Here is a 20099-nt window from a genome sequence, read left to right on the forward strand (position 1 = left end):
GGTCAAATTCTAGTGTCAATCTGTGCCGTTTCTGTGAACAGACCACTCTTAATGTTTTTATCATTATCTCTATCAGCACTGTGAGGAAGAAGCTATCTGGCAGACTTTCCCTGCTGAGTTTCACAGGTCACAGCCATTAATGTATCAAGATGTACCCGGTTACCTTGGTATGGAGCATCAACCAAAAATTAGTGACAGTCCCATATACTGCAAATTTTACCAGCAAGAAATTAAATAAGATAACAATAGAAACTATTAACAGCTCTCATTTTAGAAAACAAAAAGTAGGGGTTTTTTCTTCGAAATTCCAGTATCTTAATTGTTAGACTAAAGGGACCCAAACAGTTGCTTTACTTCTCATGTTCCAGTTTGGATTCTTTGGTAATGGCTACTATGTTGAGATACTTTTTAAAGCCAACTTTGATCTCATGAGATCAGTGTTTCCTCTGTGAATACATTTAAAAATGTATGTTTAAAAAACGCTTGTCAATTCTACATTAATTTAAATTTCTAACTTGAGGAAGCAGAAAGAAATGTTTGCCTTTGCTTAGTACGGAGAAGTAAGCCAAGGCAGGGACTCATAGCTCCTGGGGCACTGTTGTCTCAGCCATTGAGATTCTTCTATTGAGAATTCTGTTTAGATCTGTACCCCATTTTTTTTTTTAATTTTTATTTTGCAATACAATTCAGTTCTACATATCAGCCACAGATTCCCTTGTTCTCCCCCCTCCCCTCCCCCTCACCTTCCCCCTAGCCCGCCCCCCATTCCAATCTCCTCCAGGGCAAAGCCTTCCCCACAGACTGAGATCAACCTGGTGGACTCAGTCCAGGTAGGTCCAGTCCCCTCCTCCCAGGCCGAGCCAAGGGACCCTGCATAGGCCCCAGGTTTCAAAGAGCCGACTCATGCAGTGAGCACAGGACCCGGTGCCACTGCCTGGATGCCTCCCAAACAGATCAGGCCAATCAACTGTCTCACCCACTCAGAGGGCCTGATCCAGTTGGTGACCCCTCAGCCATTGGTTCATATTTCATGTGTTTCCGTTTGTTTGGCTATTTGTACCCCATTTTTTAATTGTATTATTTGGGTTTTTGATGTCTAGTTTCTTGAGTTCTGTATAATTTTGGAGATTAGCCCTCTGTCAGATGTGGGGATGGTGAAGATATTTTCCCATTCTGTAGGCTGCCTTTGATGGTGTCCTTTGCCTTACAGAAGCTTTTCAGTTTCATGAGGTATCACTTATTAATTGTCCATCTTAGTATCTGTGCTATTGGTGTTCTATTCAGGAAATGGTCTCCTGTGCCAATGCATTTGAGATTATTTCCCACATTCTTTTCTGTCAGGTTCAGTGTATCTGAATTTATGTTGAGGTCTTTGAACCACTTTGACCTGACTTTTATATAGGGTGATAGATATGGATTGTTTACATTCTTCCATATGCCAACATCCAGTTATGCCAGCACCATTTGTTGAAGATGCTTTCTTTTTTTCATTGTATAATTTTGGCTTCTTTGTCAAAAATCAGATGTCCATAGGTTTGGGGATTTACTAATAGGTCTTTGATTCGATTCCATTAATCCACTGCCTGTTTTTATGCCAAAACCATGCTGTTTTTATTACCTTAGCTCTGTTGTAGAGCTTGAGATCAGGGATGGTGATACCTCCAGAACTTCTTTTATTACACAGAATTGTTTTAGCTCTCCTGGGTTTGTTTGTTTGTTTATTTGTTTTTCCATATGAAGTTGAGTATTGTTCTAAGATCTCTAAAGAATTGTGTTGGGATTTTAATGGAAATTGTGTTGAATCTGTAGATTGCTTTTGGTAAGGTGGCCATTTTTACATGGCAACTTTTGTAAAGGAAAATATTTAATTAGGGCTGGCTTACAGTTTCAGAGGTTTAGTCCATTATCATCATGGTGAGAAACATGATAGTATGCAGACAGACATGTCCAGCAGGAGGCTGGGACACACTGGGTGTAGCTTGAGCATATAAAAACCTCAAGGCACACCTCCACAGTAACACATTTTCTCCAACAACACCACGAGTGCTACTCATTATAGGGCAAGCATTCACACACAAGTCTGTGGGTGTCATACCTATTCAAACCACCAAGCATCCAGTGAGGTCATACAGGACTTGAATATTCTGTCTTGCATTCTTGGTGTAGAACTATTTTTCCTGATTTCTGTCATTTTTTCAGTTGATGTTTAGTCTAAAATCCATATAGGCATCCAGATAGGATGATTGAAATAACAGAATAAGTACTTCAGACTTTTTACATCTCACATTTGTTTAGAGTTCCTCTTGTTTAGATTTACAACTTCAAATTTAAAATTTATATTAAGTAATTAAAAATTTCATATGAAATATAAAAACCTTGAAAAAAAGAATTTAGTCATGCTTTTCAGATCCAATCCCAACTCTAAAAATTATGTCATGTACTACTAAGGAAGCAACTGCGCACTTTAAACATGCTTCTCTTACAGGGTTAATGTTAGCAGTGTTTTCTTAGGCTCTAAGCTGTGGATGATAATCATGCCTTAGTTCTGTTCACATGTGACATGGTCTTAGTTTTTTGTTTTGTTTTGCTTTGTTTTTTTGGTTTTTCGAAACAGGGTTTCTCTGTGTAGCTTTGTGCCTTTCCTGAAACTGACTCTGTAGCCCCAGGCTGGCCTCAAGCTCACAGAGATCCACCTGCCTCTGCCTCCCAGTGCTGGGATTAAAGGCGTGTGCCGCCACCGCCACCACCACCACCCACCACCACATGTTCTTAGTTTTAATTTGCTTATTTATACTTTGGGACAGATACTTAAGTAGATGGGAAAGATGTTTATAGTTTGAAGCATTTCTCTCCAAAAATTTCTTTTTACTACTAGATTTGAAAGTCCACTCAAATGGAAATTATAATATATTCAAGGTTCAGAATATTGTCTTAATGAAAATGTGGAACAGCTTTAATTTCATACATTTCTATGAAAAAGAAACTTGACAGTTACTTTCCTTAAAAAATGTTTGTTACTTCTGCATGTTTAATGTGTGATGAAATATAGTTTAAATTTTCAGTTTAATATCAAATATTTCTAATTGTAGTCAGTAGTAATACCCTCTGATTTGCACATATAGCCCAGAAATGGTCTTTTTTACTAGATACTGGATTAAATATGAAGGGTACAAAATTAGTAGGTTATAGTTCATCCTGAGAGAAGCATATTGTGTGTGTGTGTGTTTGTGTGTGTGTGTGTGTGTGTGTGTGTGTGTGTGTGTGTAAAGGAATTTTTGCTATTTTGTTTGGGGAAAGATTTTTGTGGTTTTATTTATTTTGATTTTTGTTTACCTGTGTTTGTTTTTGACTTGGGATTTTGTTGTTGTTGGGAGGTGGTATATGTAGTGTTGGTTGGAGGTCAAGGCCTTACACATACAAGCTAAGTAAGTACGTTATCATTGAGATGCATGCTCGGTTTCAGGGAAAAGTTTCGTTTTTGTTGGTTTCTCTTTTCTTTAACTTTAGATGCTTTAAAAATATAGTGAACTTTTGCAAGAAATTTAAAACACTTTGCAAATAAAAGTTATTATCAGTTTGTCAAATGATGAGATGTTATTTAGTATAAAAACCTAGTGGATCCTTGGCTAATACTAGATAAGAAAAGGTTAGTTGAATCTTAAGTAACTTTTATTACACTGGTTTATCCTTCTGTATAACCAATACATGCATATTTATAATGATATTCTTCTGTTTGTTGAGGCTTAAGTTCGTTTTAAGGGTATTCTGGAAGAAAAAATAGGTTATACACAATGTATTTTTATTTTGAATTTCTCCACCCTCCTATTTCTTTAGGAGTTGATCCCCCTCATATTGTGTACAGCATGCCTACACCCTGAACCTAAAGAAAGAGACCAGCTCCTCCACATACTCTTCAACTTGATCAAGAGGCCAGATGATGAGCAAAGGTGGGTGGACAGGGATAAACAAATGCAATGCTGATGTACTCACTTTTCTTAATGAGCATCATATTTGGTGATTTAATCTACAGGCCTTTTTTCCTTCCCGGTATGGATTTCGGTGTGCTGGAATTCTCCATCGTGTGTGTGACTTCAATAGTGTTGTCATCGAGCTTGCTTTCCTTCTGTTTACCTCCTCTTTTAAAGAACATGCAGTTTGCACCAACAAATAGACACATGATAGGGAAAACACTATGAGAAACTAAACCTGTGGAAATAAGTAAGTTCTTGAAGCAAAAATAGCTGTGAAAAGTATGCAATCCTGTTGAGCCCCTACTCTTAAAAATTACTGATAAGTAAGTCTTTGCAAAGTGAATTGGTGCCTTGTTCTCAAAGTGTTAATTTATCATGGACTCTAGACATGTGTATTTACTGAAGGATATTACCAAAACTATCTTATATTTTGATCTGGAAATTCTATTAATTCAAATCTATTAATACCCTTTCCTCATTTCTAATACAGAGGCATTTCTTAGTGCTCAGTGGTTAGGTTATAGCTGAGACTTCGTTATAAAGAGGATAGAGCAAGCTGCATAAACCTCCTAGTATACTTCCTGGTATAGGCAAATCAGCGCTTCCTTAGTCTGCAAAATGCAAGAAGCCATAGTTATGTGACATGGAGAAAATTGATGGCACAAGCATTCTCATATCCTTAGATAGGAACCTAGCCTTATCTACCAATGTGTATTCTCAGGGCTATTTTGAATGAGTGCTAAGACCTAGAAAATCAAGTAGTAATAAAACCCTGATAGGGCCAGGCAGTGGTGGCACAGGCCTTTAATCCCAGCAGTTGGGAAGCAGAGGCAGGTAGATCTCTAAATTTGAGGGTAGCCTGCTCTTCAGAGTGCAGAATGGGTTCCAGACAGGCTCCAAAGCTACACAGAGAAACCCTGCCTGGGGGGGGGGGGGGGGGGGGGGGGGGGGGTACTTGTTAGGTTCTACTATGGATTTTCCTCATTTTAAAAAAAAGAAATGCTCCAGCAGAAAGCAAGTTTCTTTTGATTTGTTTGTTTTTAATCTTGAGAGAGAGACTTTCTGATTTGAGATGGCAAGTAGTTGCCATTTCAGGAATTTTTCTTTGTGAAGACATAGACTCCTTGGGGTGCGGGGAGTAAAGTGTGAGCAGTGAGCATTTGTCAGAAAGAGGTACTTGGGAAATAGATATCCCTGAATGAAGCTAGATTAGGAAAACCAGTGTCAGATCCTTCAAGGAAAGTATCAGCAGCCTTAAGAATAGGTAGAAGATACTGAGTGAGACAGCCATTACTTTGCATAAGGAAACTGGTTGTTTCTGCCCTCCTTCAGTCCACAGTCTGAGATTTTTCCCAGTCAGAAGAGATAGAAAGGAAGATGCAAGTGGCATACTTTTGACAAAAGCATGTGGTCTTTGATAAAATCCTGTAAGCCAAAGAAAGACCAGGAATCACCCAAGGAAGTACACCTTTCATCTTAGTGATTGGCAAGCCATCTCCAATTTTTTTATTAACATAAATTCTTGTTGTGAAGAAAATAAGAACTGAGGCGGAAGTGAAATCATATGACTAATCCTGCACTCAGGAGAGAGTGGCAGATGGTTTTGTTAGTTTGAGGCCAACCTGCTCTACATAGTGAGTCTCAGTTTAGCCAGCACTGTATAGAGAGACACTGTCTCAAAATGAAAAAAAAGAAAGAAAAAGGAAAACCAAGTTCTGAAAAAAGGAGAAAAGCAATTCAGTACAGCACATAAAGTATCTCATATGCCTGAAGTGTCTCAGGAGTAAAACTCATGTGTAGTTTCTTCCTGTATCTCAAAGCAAATCAAAGTTGGAACCGTTTTCTCTAAGAGAAACAGAATTATCATGAGTCCCCATAAAATTCACTGTATAATTAGCAATAGTGGTGATTCTGAAAATTTATAGTAAATTTGAGCATAATGCAGTGACATGTGTGAAACATCATAATAAAATTAATCCCTTATCAGTATACTAACTACAGATTTAATAATTGTCATAATAAAATCCACAATAATGTTGTACCTTGAAAAATAATTTATTACAGAAACATAAATATTACTTGACATTCTGGAAAGGAATCAAAAATTGATGGCTATTATAAAACAGAAAGGAACCCAAAGAAATATTAGAGGGAAAAAAAATCTATAGGGAATTTTAGAGGGGAAAGTCTGGAATAACAAGGTACCAGAAAGAAAACGTAAAATATGCAAGTTTTTCAAATTCACATTATCGACCTCATAGATTTAACACTACTGAAAACTAAACACATGTTATAAATGATAAATTTCAAATATCAGTAAGCCACTGTGTTATCTGGCCTCCTGGAAGACTGAAGAACTGTTTGTCCAAACATCTGGTTTTAATAATTCCCAAGAACTCTTCACAACTGGCTCATAGTCTATAGTGATAGACAGAATGTAAATTCACATCTTCTTCTAACATGATTATATAAAATATCTTGACATACATCAGTGTCTTTCTAAATGGCATAAGTAATATTTTATCAGCAACTTGATAACCTTGAAAGCCAAGTGGCATATTTACGATTTCATTCAGGATAAGTTTACAGAATTACATATAAAAGGCCTAGCAATTCTTCTATAAACTTTACTGTAATTTAAACATCCCCTTATAATCACTTTTCATGAACTTAGCCATCCATGTATTTATCCATCTTTCTATGACTTAAAATGAGAAAATTAGTTTATAATCTCTGAATGTTGGTTCCAGTCAGCTCTTCCACACTGAAATCCAGTTTCTCTTTCATTGTGAAAGGCTTTGAAGTCTGAAATTGTGTACAAGTTAAAAAAGGAGCCCTTACTCACTGTATTTAATAAACAGGGGAAAGAGCCTGAACTGTGAACAACAGTTTTCTACAGTTATTTCATTGTTATTCCAGTGACTTGTGTTGAATTTGTGCACTGGAGTTAGTTACCTATGGACATTAATTCATATTATCTCTCTGCCTTCCTACTTAGGCTTCATTTCTCCTAAGTGTTCCCATTTTTCCCACACAGATGAACATAGTATATCATAATGATTAGTCTTTATGAAAAGTAATATATGGAGGCTGGAGAGATGGCTAGGTGGTGAAGAGTACTGGCTGCTCTTCCAGAGGTCCTGAGTTCAATTCCCATCAACCACATGGTGACCCACAACCATCTATAGTAGGGTCTGATGCCCTTTTCTGGCATAAAATTAATAAATAAATTATTTTTTAAAAATTTGTTAAATTAAGATTGGAATGGGGGGCGGGCTGGGGGAAGGTGAGGGGGGCGGGAGGGGGGAGAACAAGGGAATCTGGCTGATATGTAGAACTGAATTGTATTGCAAAATAAAAATTAAAAAAAAAATTTGTTAAATTAAAAACAATAATAAAATAAATATTTGTACCACTGAGTTATCAATATACCGTTGGCTTTATCTCCAGAGAAATACAATATTTAGGCTACAATCAAAGAAAATATAGTTATTCCAGGGAGAAATTTATTTTCATCTAAATCAGTGGTTTTCAACCTTCCTAATGCCCTGATCCTTAGTACAGTTTCTTCATGTTATGGTGACCCCAATCATAAAATTATTTTTATTGCTACTTTGTAAGTATAATTTGCTATGGTTGTGAATCATAATGAAAATATCTGATATGCAGGATATCTGAGATGTGACTCCCCCAGGTTCGGAACTGCTGATCTAAACGTTGATTTGCTTGCTTGCGTACACAGAAAAAAAAAAAGCAGAGGCTATGAATAGCTCATATTTCAGTTGTAGGGGAGGGTCTGCTTTGGTCTTGTAATAGCTAGCCAATCTGTGAATTTGGCTCTTTGTCAGAATCTAACAGAATTTAGCATCTTTATCTTTCCTCATCTCTCAAGAACAGAAACCATTTTGTTAATTAATTGGCAGAGACCCTGAGGAAGATCAGGAGTAAGTTAGTTCATTGGCTACAGTACTTCAAAAACATTATTGCCCATCACAAAACGTGTGAAATACCATGTGGGTTACTCGGGATCACACTGATATCTGGGGGAGTCAGATCTATTCTTTCAATACAAGTCAGGTGGGAACTCTGCAGCAGTGGATGGGGCAGAACTACCTGGAACAGGTCCTTCCTAGAACATGCATGTAGGCCCTAATAGCAGCAGTTCGGAACAAATAGCATGGAATCACTATAGGACAGCAGCCTGCACACAGGAACCTCGGGATTGGTTTGATGAAGAAAGTGTGTTGTCTACCTTAAGAAGTAAAATGTTCAAGTCCTAAGTAAAGCTGCATGGGGAGTCTGGCCATAGGGAGATGAAGCACCAGTGGATAGAATAATGGAAAGCTACACAGAGAAACCCTGTCTCGAAAAACCAAAAAAAAAAAAAAGAATGCACCTGGATGGTTTTCTATTGCAATCTTTATCTTAATAATAAAAGGGTTTTGCTTGTGTTTTGTAAAATGGAGTTGTGCTTTGTTAAGTGTTTATCTCATTTTAGAGCTTCTTTTTACATCTTCTGTTGTAACATATGAGTCATGAGACATAAAGCTGGGAACTTGAAATAGAAGGAGCTCCAAAGTTATGATCACATAGCCTAAGATACCCTGACACTTAGACTATGTCTCTCTGTTGTTCTTAGTAAAATGTACCCAAGAACAAGTGGAGAGACTTGTCCTCAGGACACAGCCAGTCGGGTGTCACTAGCGACCTGCATGCACACTAGTCAAGTAGAAATAAGGGATATAGAAATACTATAGAAATGCCATTTAACTTGAAAGTTTTCTAAGGACGGTTGGTGATACTATACAGGAAAATGCATGTCTCATATCTCATTTTCTTTTAAAAAATGCCTTTCCCCATCTTGGTAACTTAGTAATGAAATACCAGTTTAAGTTTGCAAGGCAAAACTTAAACATAACCACTGCCACCTGGTGGCCAAGCCTTCACATCAGAAATAAAGCATTCCTGCCTCTTGTGTTTTCATCTTACAGAAATACAAATTTTATTAAAACAGACTAATAACAATAATTCTCATTATTATATAATATAAATGAAAAGTAGATGTATTTGTTAGCATCTGCTTGATAGATAGCTACTTGTTATTTTTCTTTAGTTAATTAATCTCAGACTTCTTTAATAGTATCCCAATAAAACCTAGTTTTGTACTCCATGATGATACTTTCTGCAATGCTTTGACAACAGCCATAAATGATACCATATTTCTAGGTAAATCGTTTGCTAATTAGTCTTATTTTTTACTGTTGTAGTAGCCCACTTACTATGCTATTAACAGTGTATTGGCCATCTGACCTTTTCTATTTTGAACTGCATTTCAGAGCTATCACTTTTTCCTTTTGATGTTTAGATGTGGTTTGTATAGTGGTAGTACATGATTTCAAGTTCTGTACATGTATAGCATGAAGAAATATTGTAAGTGCTTAAAATTTGTGTGCCAGTGACCAGGGTCCGGGGCTTCATGCATGTGTGTTTGTTAGCCAGAGGGCAGTTTGGGCACTTTCCTTGGGCACAATGCACAGTTTTACTTTTGTTGGCACTAAGGATAGAGCCCAGGGACCCATAGTTGATCAGCAAGTGCACTACTACTGACCTATAGCTCCAGACCTGACCCTTGAAACAGATGCCTCAGAGAGCCCACAGATCTGCCTGAACTGGGCTTACAAGTGTGCCCTATCATACTTGGATTTTTCTACGTGCTTTCTTTCTAAGAAAGTAATTATAATTATCAAACATTTGTGGAACACATACATATGTTTGTAGTTGGTATAAAAATACTGTTATTAGAAATGTCTCATGAGGAAGCAGGTGACAGAATTTCTCATTGTATTTTCTTTTATTCACTTTAATTTACCTAGCTTCCTAAGGTAGGGGAAAATACTAGAAATAGAAAATCAAAATGAAAAACTGAGAAATAGAAACATAGGGTGATATAAGTGAAAGGGAATTTGTGTAGTAAAATTTCCAAAGATTGGGTTAGAGTGTAACTTGGATAGTTTGAGGTCCTGGATTTGGTCCTCAGCGCTGCAATTAAAAATAAGTGCATATGTATGTTAATACATTAGTATATATGGACTGTGGTGGGTAGAAGGTTGCTGTAATACATGATAAAGACATTAACTTGAAAAATTGAGACACAGCAATAAGGATTCTTAGAATTGACTCTTTTCTTGTTTATTTTTTGATTTGTCTTAGTTTGAGTTTGTTTTGAGACAGGGTTTTACCATCTAGTCCTTACTGGCCTGGAACTTATGTAAACCAGACTGGCCTCCACTCACAGAAATCTGCCAACCTTGTCTCCCAAGTGCTGGAATTAAAGGGGTGCCACCATTCCTGGCTGTTTAACTCTTTTTAACTCGTGGTTGTAGTTCTATTTTCTAATGCATATACAAGGTTTTTTCCTATTATTTTCAGGCAGATGATACTGACAGGTTGTGTGGCATTTGCACGTCATGTTGGACCAACACGAGTGGAGGCTGAACTTTTACCGCAGTGTTGGGAACAGGTAAGTTACCTCTTGGCTTCCTTAGCTGTTTTGTTCTTATACCTGAAGATTTATATTTTCTTTTTAAAGTACATGGGGAAATCCATGAAATGTGAATTATGCTACTGTCAATAGCTCAGCACATGGTTTATTTGCACAAAAGAATGCTCTGGGATGCTTTGCTTTATTCATTCATTCAGCAGATACTTAGAAAACACTAAGTCCAGTGCCGGGTACTAGTGTAGTAACTAGGAAAACACTGTGAAGAAAGACAAAGTAGAGGACTGAATGTGATAGAAAACATTGCCCTCCCCTGAAGACGTGCTGTTGAACCAAGAGTCTGAGTGAAGTAAGGTGCAACAAGTACAAAGACCCTGCGCTGTTTGCTTGGTGAGCTTGAGGGAGAGTTAACTGTGTGTGTGTGTGTGTGTGTGTGTGTACGCACATGTGCATGCAAATGGAAAACCTGTATAGATTATAGATACATGCAGTATGCAAAGTGTAAAACGTATATAGCAAGTTTATATATTTATAATTAAATTCATTTTACTGGAGTAGTTTTACTTTTTTTAATAATTTATTTTTATTTTGTATTCATTGGTGTTGTGCTTCCATGTGCATTTGTGTGAGGGTGTCAGAAGCCCTGGAACTGGAGTTACAGACAGGTGTGAGCTGCCATGTGGGTGCTGGGAATTGGACCCAGGTCCTCTGGAAGAGCAGACAGTTCTCTCAACTTCTGAGCTATTTCTCCAGCTCTCCCTTATTTTTAATTAATTAATTTTTATAATTTTACTTTTATAATGTATGCTAATATTCCAGTCCTGAAGAACTCAGATATACTAGGTCAGAAAGCACCTCATCACATCACCTTTAAAAGATTGCTTTCTCATTATAGAGACAAGTTATAAAGCCCAATTTAAAATAGTCTTCTTGTTAAAAAAAAAAAAAAAAAAAAAAAATTGGTCACAAGTAACCTCAGTGTGTCACTGTTTAAAGTTCTAACCCTATTTCTTTGGGCATTCATTTTATTACTAAAGTGGTAGAGCAACCAGGTTCAGTGTATAAAGTGAACAGTGTAGCACAGTGTACTACTAATTACCTCTGACAGTGGCACGCAGCATCTATGTTACAAAGCATGCTAATTTAGGGTGTGTTTCTAACTGCTTAAAGTCAAAAAAAAAAAAAAAGAAGAAGCGGGGGGGGGGGGGGGGCGCACACCTTTAATCCCAGCACTTGGGAGGCAGAGCCAGGCGGATCTCTGTGAGTTCGAGGCCAGCCTGGGCTACAGAGTGAGTTCCAGGAAAGGCGCAAAGCTACACAGAGAAACCCTGTCTCAAAAAAACAAAAAAAAAAAATGCACCATGAAACTTGGAATTTATAAATCTGTACGACTATTCATGTGTATACATTTAATGTTTTGTAGTTTTTCCATTTTCTCTTTTTAGCTTGCATTTGTCGAACTGAGCACAGTGATAAACACATGTAATCCCAGCACTCAAGAGACAGAGACAGGAGGAGTTCAGGCTAGACCCTGCCTCAAAAACCCTAATAAAATTTTAAAAGTAAAAATTATACCAGACATAGTGGTGCATGTCTGTAATTTCAGTACTGGCGAGGCTGGCCAGAAGGTGCTGTGAGTTCTAGCAAGCCTGGGTTAATTTCTCAAAAGCATCCCCCAAAAAAGAGTTTTGTTAATTCCAGTGCCACCTGGAGTCTATCACTGAATGGCTTTGGTGTGTTAACAGTTACATTCATCTCTGCATCCAGTTTGAAAATTAAAGCTTTTTATTACCCCCGACACAAATGTGCTGTTAGGTCTGCTGTGGCTACTATGGGTCTCTTAAATCTCCATATGAAGTTTAAGATCTCTCATTTCCGTAAAGAAGCCAACGGGGATTTTTTTTTTTTTTCCTGTAATTTATTGAGTCTGTAGATGGATCTGGAGAGGATTCCCATCCTGATTATATAAGTTTCCAATCTGAGTTTAGGGTTCCTTTCCATTCATCAGTCTTTTAAAATATCTACCATAGTGGTTTGTAGTTTTTAAAATGTACTTGTTTTGTTCCTAAGTACTTTGGTTGTAAAGTTAAAAAGAGTCCTGTTAGTTCATTAATTGGAGAAATAATTGATTTGGTATGTATACATACATGAGACATGATATGCTAGACTGAGGAGGAACGAGATGACACTTTAAGCACAGGCCTCTGATATTCAGACTCTGCTTTCGGAGCAGTTGTGACCAGGTTAGATTTAGCTCAAAGACGTTAGTTACACACATCTCTGCCATCTCTTCTGTAACCTTTATGATCATGGTCAGGGATCTAGCTAGCCACCTACCTCTAGTTTGTTGCCCAGTAGATTTCTATATAATTTCTTTTCTTAATTTTAGGCATCCAAAACATTATTGAATTATATCATCTTTTGATATGGGAATATGAGAACAGATATGCTTCTTTTCCAGTCAAAGAAAGATTTATATTCTATGAAGAAGACATATGGGAACAAAGCCCAGTATGTGACTTTCTTTTATTTTTTGTTCCAGTTCAGTGTAGTCATCACATAGCAAAACTCCACTGTTTTGCATATACAAACTTTTCTTGCAGGAAAGAAGTCTTCTCAAACGGAACATAGAGTTCTTACGTAGCTGGTTAAAGTGTGGCTAACCTATTGGCTAGCCCCAGGGGAGAAAACAGACTGGTGTCTATCACACGTCAAGTCTCTAAGGTCCAGAAGATTTCTCCACCTTCTGTTGCTAGGAGAAGTGCTTGCCTCTTCTGACATCCTAAGAGAGCCTAGTCCTAGGGAAACACACGATTTCTAGGTACCTTGCCAATTCTTCGTCTTTGATTTTCCCATTTTTCTTTAACAGATATCCCTGTGCCTTGATGCTTAGGCTGCCCTTGATTCCTTTATTCCTGACCCAGGTATAGACACACAGGGAGTCCCAGAGGTGGAAAAGGAAGACAGTGTACTATATATATTCTTAACAAGATGTATGGTGAAAAGTAGTTGTCTTTTGGAAGAAGAGAGAGTGTGTTACTTACACCTGACTGATGCCCTTGTTTTTGACTCCAGATTAATCACAAATATCCAGAAAGAAGACTGCTTGTAGCAGAGTCCTGTGGAGCGCTGGCACCTTACCTTCCTGTAAGAATTTCTATTTAACAATAGAGTGTCTTGTGTTGTACATTTTCATCCACTCTTTTAGCCATGCTATTGTAACGAAAGAAAGAGAGGCTCACGCTATTGCAGTGTTTTTGTAACCAAGTACATCCTAATTGGTTGTACGTGCATATGTAACTATGCCGGTAGCTCTGAGGACCCTGGGAAGTTCCTTGTGGTTCTTTCAAAGAGTATATAAGGTAGAAGCTATTTTCCTTATAAGATCTCTTTTGTCCCTCACATATTTACACATACAGTGTTGGTGAAGAAGTAGTAGTGGACAGCATGGCACTGACCAGAGAGGTGGTCCTCAAATGTTCTAACAAGGACTGTGCGCTTCACAGCCACATATTGCCAAAGCAAGCCAGTTTCATTCACAAAAGGACTTTGCTTAATCAGTAAAATTATTAATTTTACTATGTTCTCACCCTCGAATCTTCGTAATATTCTATGATACAAAAATGAAAGTGATAATAGAAAATGCTTTGGCTGCAGACTGACATTTGGCAGGGTTTTCAGGAAAAGCACTTAGGTTTGTGTTTGAGCACTGAGGGCAGTAGCTGGTTTCTTTCTCAGCAGAACCACATACTGTCAGGCTGTGCTTATTCAGACTTGGGCATAGGACAGATAACCTCGTTTTCATGAAGTAAGTTGTCACTTGAAGAAAAACAAATAGACAAACCCCCTTTCCAGTGATAAAAATGAATATTGAGTAGGTTTTAGAATTGTGGGAAATTTGCATCTACCACTGTAAGCCTAACAGCTTTTAAATGCATAAAAGCTTTTTAATATAAATTAGTAGATTTTTTTAATGATAAAATTTGCCAAAATCTACATAACTTTATGTTCTAGATTTTCCCCAAATTCACAATGTGTATGTTAACATAGAGGCATTCTGTCTGAGATGAAACAGTGAAGTTTAAGTTCAGAGATTTGTTGTGGGATTTGGTTTGGCTTGCTTTGGTTTTTGTGAGATAAGGTCTCATTGTATCCCTGGATAGCACACCACCCATGTGCTAAGATTACAGGTCTTCATCGTCACAACCAACTCACAGGTTTAAATGTTTGTTTTGTTCAACTGATAAGACTTAAGAAAAAGTCAAAACAAAAGCCAGTTTTTATTTTATTCTGTTTATTATGTATTTTAAAGGTGCCAGACCAAGTTCAGGTTTGATTAATTTTATAACTTGACAAGTTTCAATAACGCGTAGAGGGGTATGAATTTGAGTATTGATGACCTTATTTTATTTAAGATCTATTTTCTTTTTAATTACATGTAATTGAAAATGTAGGGGGTACACATGAATGCGTATGTCCAAGGAGGCAGTATGCATCCCTCTGTGGCTATAGCTAACCGACAGTTGTAAGCTGCCTCATACAGGTGCTGGGAATAGAACTCCGGTCTTCTAACAGCAGTAGAGTCTTAACGACTGAGCTGTCTCTTTAGCCCCTGATAACTTCATTTTAATCTCAATTTTTAATTAAGCTGATTCTTTAACATAACTGGGAACAGTGGTGTATGGTGCTGGAGGTTTATCTCAGTTGATTCTTTAACATAACTGGGAACAGTGGTGTATGGTGCTGGAGGTTTATCTCAGTGATTGAGCCCTGCCTGGCATTAATGCAGCTCTGGGTTCCCAGCATTTATATCAGGTATCTCACAACCACCTGTAACTCCAGTTCTAGGGGTCCTAACATTCTCTCCAGGCTACCACAGGCACTGACCTTATATGTACAAACCCACACTCACACACATATACACAACACTTATAAATACAAAATAAATTGTATTAACAGTAAGTTAATTCACAGCAGTAATTGACATTTTTATTAAATATTACCATATTAAATAACAGCATAAATAAATCATAAAAATATATTGGTTATTTTCAGAAAGAAATTCGTAGTTCCCTGGTTCTTTCAATGTTGCAACAGATGTTAATGGAAGATAAGGCAGATTTGGTAAGAGAAGCTGTGATCAAAAGCCTGGGTGTCATTATGGGCTACATTGATGATCCTGACAAATATCAACAGGTATGTTTTTCAACATGAACTTCTTTTACCCTGTTATAAATTCCAAATAATGTACTGATTCAGGTAGTTGACAGTCTGCAGGTGAGATGCTGTGTCAGTGTGGTCAGCAGGAATGATGGCTGCTTTCAGACCAGCAGCTGTGAGGAAGTTGGAAATAGTGTGCATGTTTTCCACACCGTCTCTGCTCATCCATGGATACAGTAACACTTAAGTAAATGGAAAGGATTTATAGATGAGTGTCTTCCTTAAAATGTTTTCTGAATTTCTTAAAATGCATATTTGTTACGTTTTATTACGGTTTTTTTTGTTGTTTTTTTTTTGGAAATTTACTTTTTTAACAATCTCCATTTGCCTGTTTCTCTTTTGCAGGGCTTTGAATTATTGCTTTCCGCCCTGGGTGACCCCTCAGAAAGAGTCGTTAGTGCAACACACCAAGTATTTTTACCAGCTTATGCTGCCTGGACAACTGAACTTGGGAATTTACAGTCTCATCTTATACCTACACTACTGAACAAGATTGAAAAGCTTCTTAGAGTGAGTTCTTCGTTTTTAGATGGTTCATAAATTGAAAGGATCTGTTCTAGAGACCTTTCTAGAGAAATATGGGGCCAGAGACAAGATGTACCACTTAGCCAAATAGTGTAACACATCACCACTGAAGAGAGATGAGGAGCTAGAAGAGAAGGTACATTGGGCGCTGTTAGCTGGAATAGCACCTTCCTGGAAATAGCAGACATTGTTCAGGGTGCCAGTCCCTCCCTGATCCTCTGAAGACATGACTGTTTTACATAAAACATCAGCTCTAGTTCCAGATTGCAGAGATGACTACATGCTGAGTCTCTGTAGTCTCTTATTTCTTTTTTTTTTTTTTTTTTTTTTTTTTTTTTTTTTTTTGGTTATTTTGAGACAGCGTTTCTCTGTGTAGTTTTGGTGCCTGTCCTGGATCTCACTCTTTAGACCAGTGGTGGCACACACCTTTAATCCCAGCACTTGGGAGGCACAGGCACGCGGATCTCTGTGAGTTCGAGGCCAGCCTGGTCTAAAGAGTCTCTTATTTCTATGTCAGAACTACTTTAACTATGCTTATTCAAGCAGAGACATCTTAGAGAGGACTTCATTCTCCTCAGAAGAGTAGGTGAAAAGTTGAGAAAATAACAGATACTTCTTTTTCTAATTTTTCTTCTACATGTTCTTTGAGAGGCTAGCAGAGAAGCTGGTGTTTCATGGGTGCCTACATATACTGCTAAGCTCAATACATTAGATTTAAAAACCCACTTCACCCTTAGAACCCTTTGAGGGGTGTTTTGTGTTTTACAGGGAAAGTAGGATTTGGTGCTTAAGTAACTTGTCAGGGTCCCCAGCTATCATACAGATTGGTTCCTGACTCCAGACTCTTTGAAGTGTTTGCATTCTTTCCTTCTGATTGATAATTAACCAGGCCTTGTTTTTTATGTGTGTACTTTGCTATGGTTTAAGTAATACCACATTGCTTCTAAATGTCTCCAGTGTCCTACTTAGCTAGTAATATTTCTGTTAAGAAAAAAATTAACTGACATGTCAGGTAGATCTAAATGCAATAACTGCTTTTATCTCCTATAGTTGTTAGTATTTTGGTTTGGGTTTTTTGGTTTGTTTGTTGTTGTTGTTTTTTCACTATAACGTTTGGCTTCTGGGTGCCATATTAATCCCGTTTCTGTCATCTTTCTGTGGAAGCGATTACTCGCAAATACAGATGGTACCAGGTACCTTAAAGCATTTAGGAAGTAGAGAAAAAGCAAATGATTCTACAGGATTAGCAGTGTTAAACTTACTGTGACTCCTGTGACTCACTCTAGTATATAAGAATTTCAGAAGATAAAACACTCTGCAGAAAAACTGTTTCCAGCACTGGAAATGGCTGTTCCCAATTTTTCATATTAAAGATTCTGGCATGTCTACAAGTGCCTTGTTGCTTCTCAACAGTTTGGATGGACATCTCTGCTAAGTACAATGTTTCAGGTCTAACATAGAGGTCCTTAAATGTTTATTTGCCTTAGAAAGGAAAGCTGTCATGTATCCAACTTGCAATGTGATTTCAAAAGCCTAAGATTAGCTCCCACTCCCTTATGTTTCAGGAAGGAGAGCACGGGCTGGACGAACACAAGCTCCACATGTATCTCTCTGCCTTGCAGTCCTTGATCCCATCTCTCTTTGCGTTAGTGCTCCAGAATGCACCTTTCTCCAGCAAAGCCAAGCTGCATGGTGAAGTGCCCCAGATTGAAGGTACTGGACTCAGCTCTTGAAGGAAGCTGTGGAATATTGTTAGTTCAGCTTCCCAAAGAGGCTTTTTGATTCTAACCATTATATGGCAGCACAGTTACTAAAATGTATTGTATGTATAATGTATAGAGACTCTTGTGTTCAGAGATTAGTAAAGACTCAGATAAACTTTATAGTTTCCTCTTTTACGAATAAGCCATGTGAGATTATTCTGTAATAGTCCTTGCTTTTACCCATTGGGTGGGTGGGTGGGTTTTGCTTGTTTGTTGGTTTTATGGGAAGTTTTGTGTTTTGTTGAGGCAGGGTCTCACACTAGCGAAGGCTGGCAGTTTCTGTAAGGAAGCTGGAATAGACATTTCTGTCTCAGATCTGAATCATTGAAAAGACTCACTTAATAGTTAATTGTGTGTGAAGTTTGTCATTTCTTTATTTTTTTCTTCCCTAGCTGTTTTGTTTTCAATAGAGTAAGATAAATATAATTGTAGTTTTTAATAATAAATATAATTTCCTGCTGTGTTTGTAGTAGAAAGAAACAAGTGTGTGGTAAGATTTTTCTCTCCTCCTCCCCCATAGAAAGAAAGTGACATCTTCAGAAACACGTGAAGTCAAGCTGGGAATACAGTTGATTGACAGAATGCTTACCTAACACATGAGCAGGGGTACTAGGTTCAATCCCCAGGACTGGGGTTGGGGAGAAAGAAAAAAATACATGAAGTCCCTCTCCCAGTAGACAATAAATGATCTTTGATGTGTAAGAGATGGTTGACAGCCATACTGCTCCTAAACAGCACACCTAGGAAAAGCCTGTGTATGAAATATCTTTGTAGCATTTTCAGGTTTGTGAAGTTATATGTGTCTCTTTCTGGCTTCTGATAAAGAATTATTGTATTGATAATTTAAAAAAAAATTCATAAGCTAAAGACTTGGAAGATGAGACTCCGTAAGAACTTATAACTAGTCACTCTGATTCTACCACCCACTAAAGTACTTCTTATCTTAAATCCCTCTTCCTCTTCCTGATTGGCTGTGGTAGTTTGCTGAAGTTGTCTTAACAAAGTACCACAGGCTAACTGTCTTAAACAGCAGAAATATGCCATCTCATAGCTAGAGGGCAGAAGTGTAACAAGAAGAAGGACCTTCAGAGAACTGAGAGGAAGCTGTCCCGTTCCTTAACTTCTGGTGGTTTATGGGCCTTCTTTGGTGCTCATTGGCTTGCAGATGCATCTGACTCTGTCGTTCCCTTCACATCGTATGCTCTCTGTAGACTTTTCTAGTGAGGACATCAGTCATATTAGATAGGAGCCTCCCCACCCCACCTTCTAGATGATCTCACTTTATCTAAACACACTTATTTCCAAACAGAAGACTTGAGAGAAGAAACTAGTTCAGCCTATGATACATATTATTGTTTCTTCATGTTTTTAACAAATACTCCTTGAATGCCAACTGCTGCCATCCACTTATTTCTTTGCCACCCTGAACATGCTCCTTACTTAATGTAACTACTAGTTCTTGTGATTGTCTTCATTACACCAAATAACAGTCTTGTTTTTAGTTGCTGTTGCTATAACTCTTTGGCTTGGTGGTGGTGGTGGTGGTGGTGGTGGTGGTGGTGGTGGTGGTGGTGGTGGTGGTGGTGGTAATAGGTCTATTAGAAAGGATGACACAAGTTTTTTTTATTGCCAGTTATTTTATTACGTATATATGCATATATATACATATATGTATGTATGTATATAAACATTAACCAAAGTTTATGGCAGGCACTTTTGTTTCAGGCATTAGAGGTGTGCTGGTGAACAAGATAGCATTCTCTGACATTTTAGAACTAACCTCCAGCGATTCCTAGTAGCTGTTATTCTGGAGAATTACTGTGCACATTTCATTGCTCATAAGATTCTATTTTTTAATGTTTTACCATCTTATTAAAATGTTATTCTGGGAACTTTTATGTAATATTGTATGATAGACTTCAGGTTTTTAAAACTATTGTTAAGTAGAAAAATATTTTGAGGCTCTTGAGACATTCTTTTGTTGTTGTTTTTGTTTTTTGAAACAAGGTCTCTCTGTAGCCTTGGCTGTCTGAAACGTGCTCTGTAGACTAGACTCAAACTCAGAGATCCACCAGCCTCTGCCTTCCATGTGCTGGGATTAAAGGCACGTGCTACCACACC

The 20099-nt window shown here is 37.7% G+C and overlaps 1 protein-coding gene across 5 annotated transcripts in view; it reads left to right on the forward strand.

Moving 5' to 3' along the window:
• The window catches only part of Relch (RAB11 binding and LisH domain, coiled-coil and HEAT repeat containing), a 95405-nt gene that overhangs the window by 42408 nt on the left and 32898 nt on the right, over nt 1–20099 (forward strand). For all 5 annotated transcript variants that reach the window (XM_059280085.1, XM_059280084.1, XM_059280082.1 and 2 more), the window contains exons 11-16: nt 3835–3947; nt 10401–10491; nt 13546–13617; nt 15526–15666; nt 16036–16200; nt 17781–17928. In XM_059280085.1, coding sequence (XP_059136068.1) covers nt 3835–3947; nt 10401–10491; nt 13546–13617; nt 15526–15666; nt 16036–16200; nt 17781–17928 — 730 coding nt within the window. The remainder of the gene's footprint in view (nt 1–3834; nt 3948–10400; nt 10492–13545; nt 13618–15525; nt 15667–16035; nt 16201–17780; nt 17929–20099) is intronic.

This window comes from Peromyscus eremicus, chromosome 15, assembly GCF_949786415.1.
Source record: "Peromyscus eremicus chromosome 15, PerEre_H2_v1, whole genome shotgun sequence".
NCBI lineage: Eukaryota > Metazoa > Chordata > Mammalia > Rodentia > Cricetidae > Peromyscus > Peromyscus eremicus.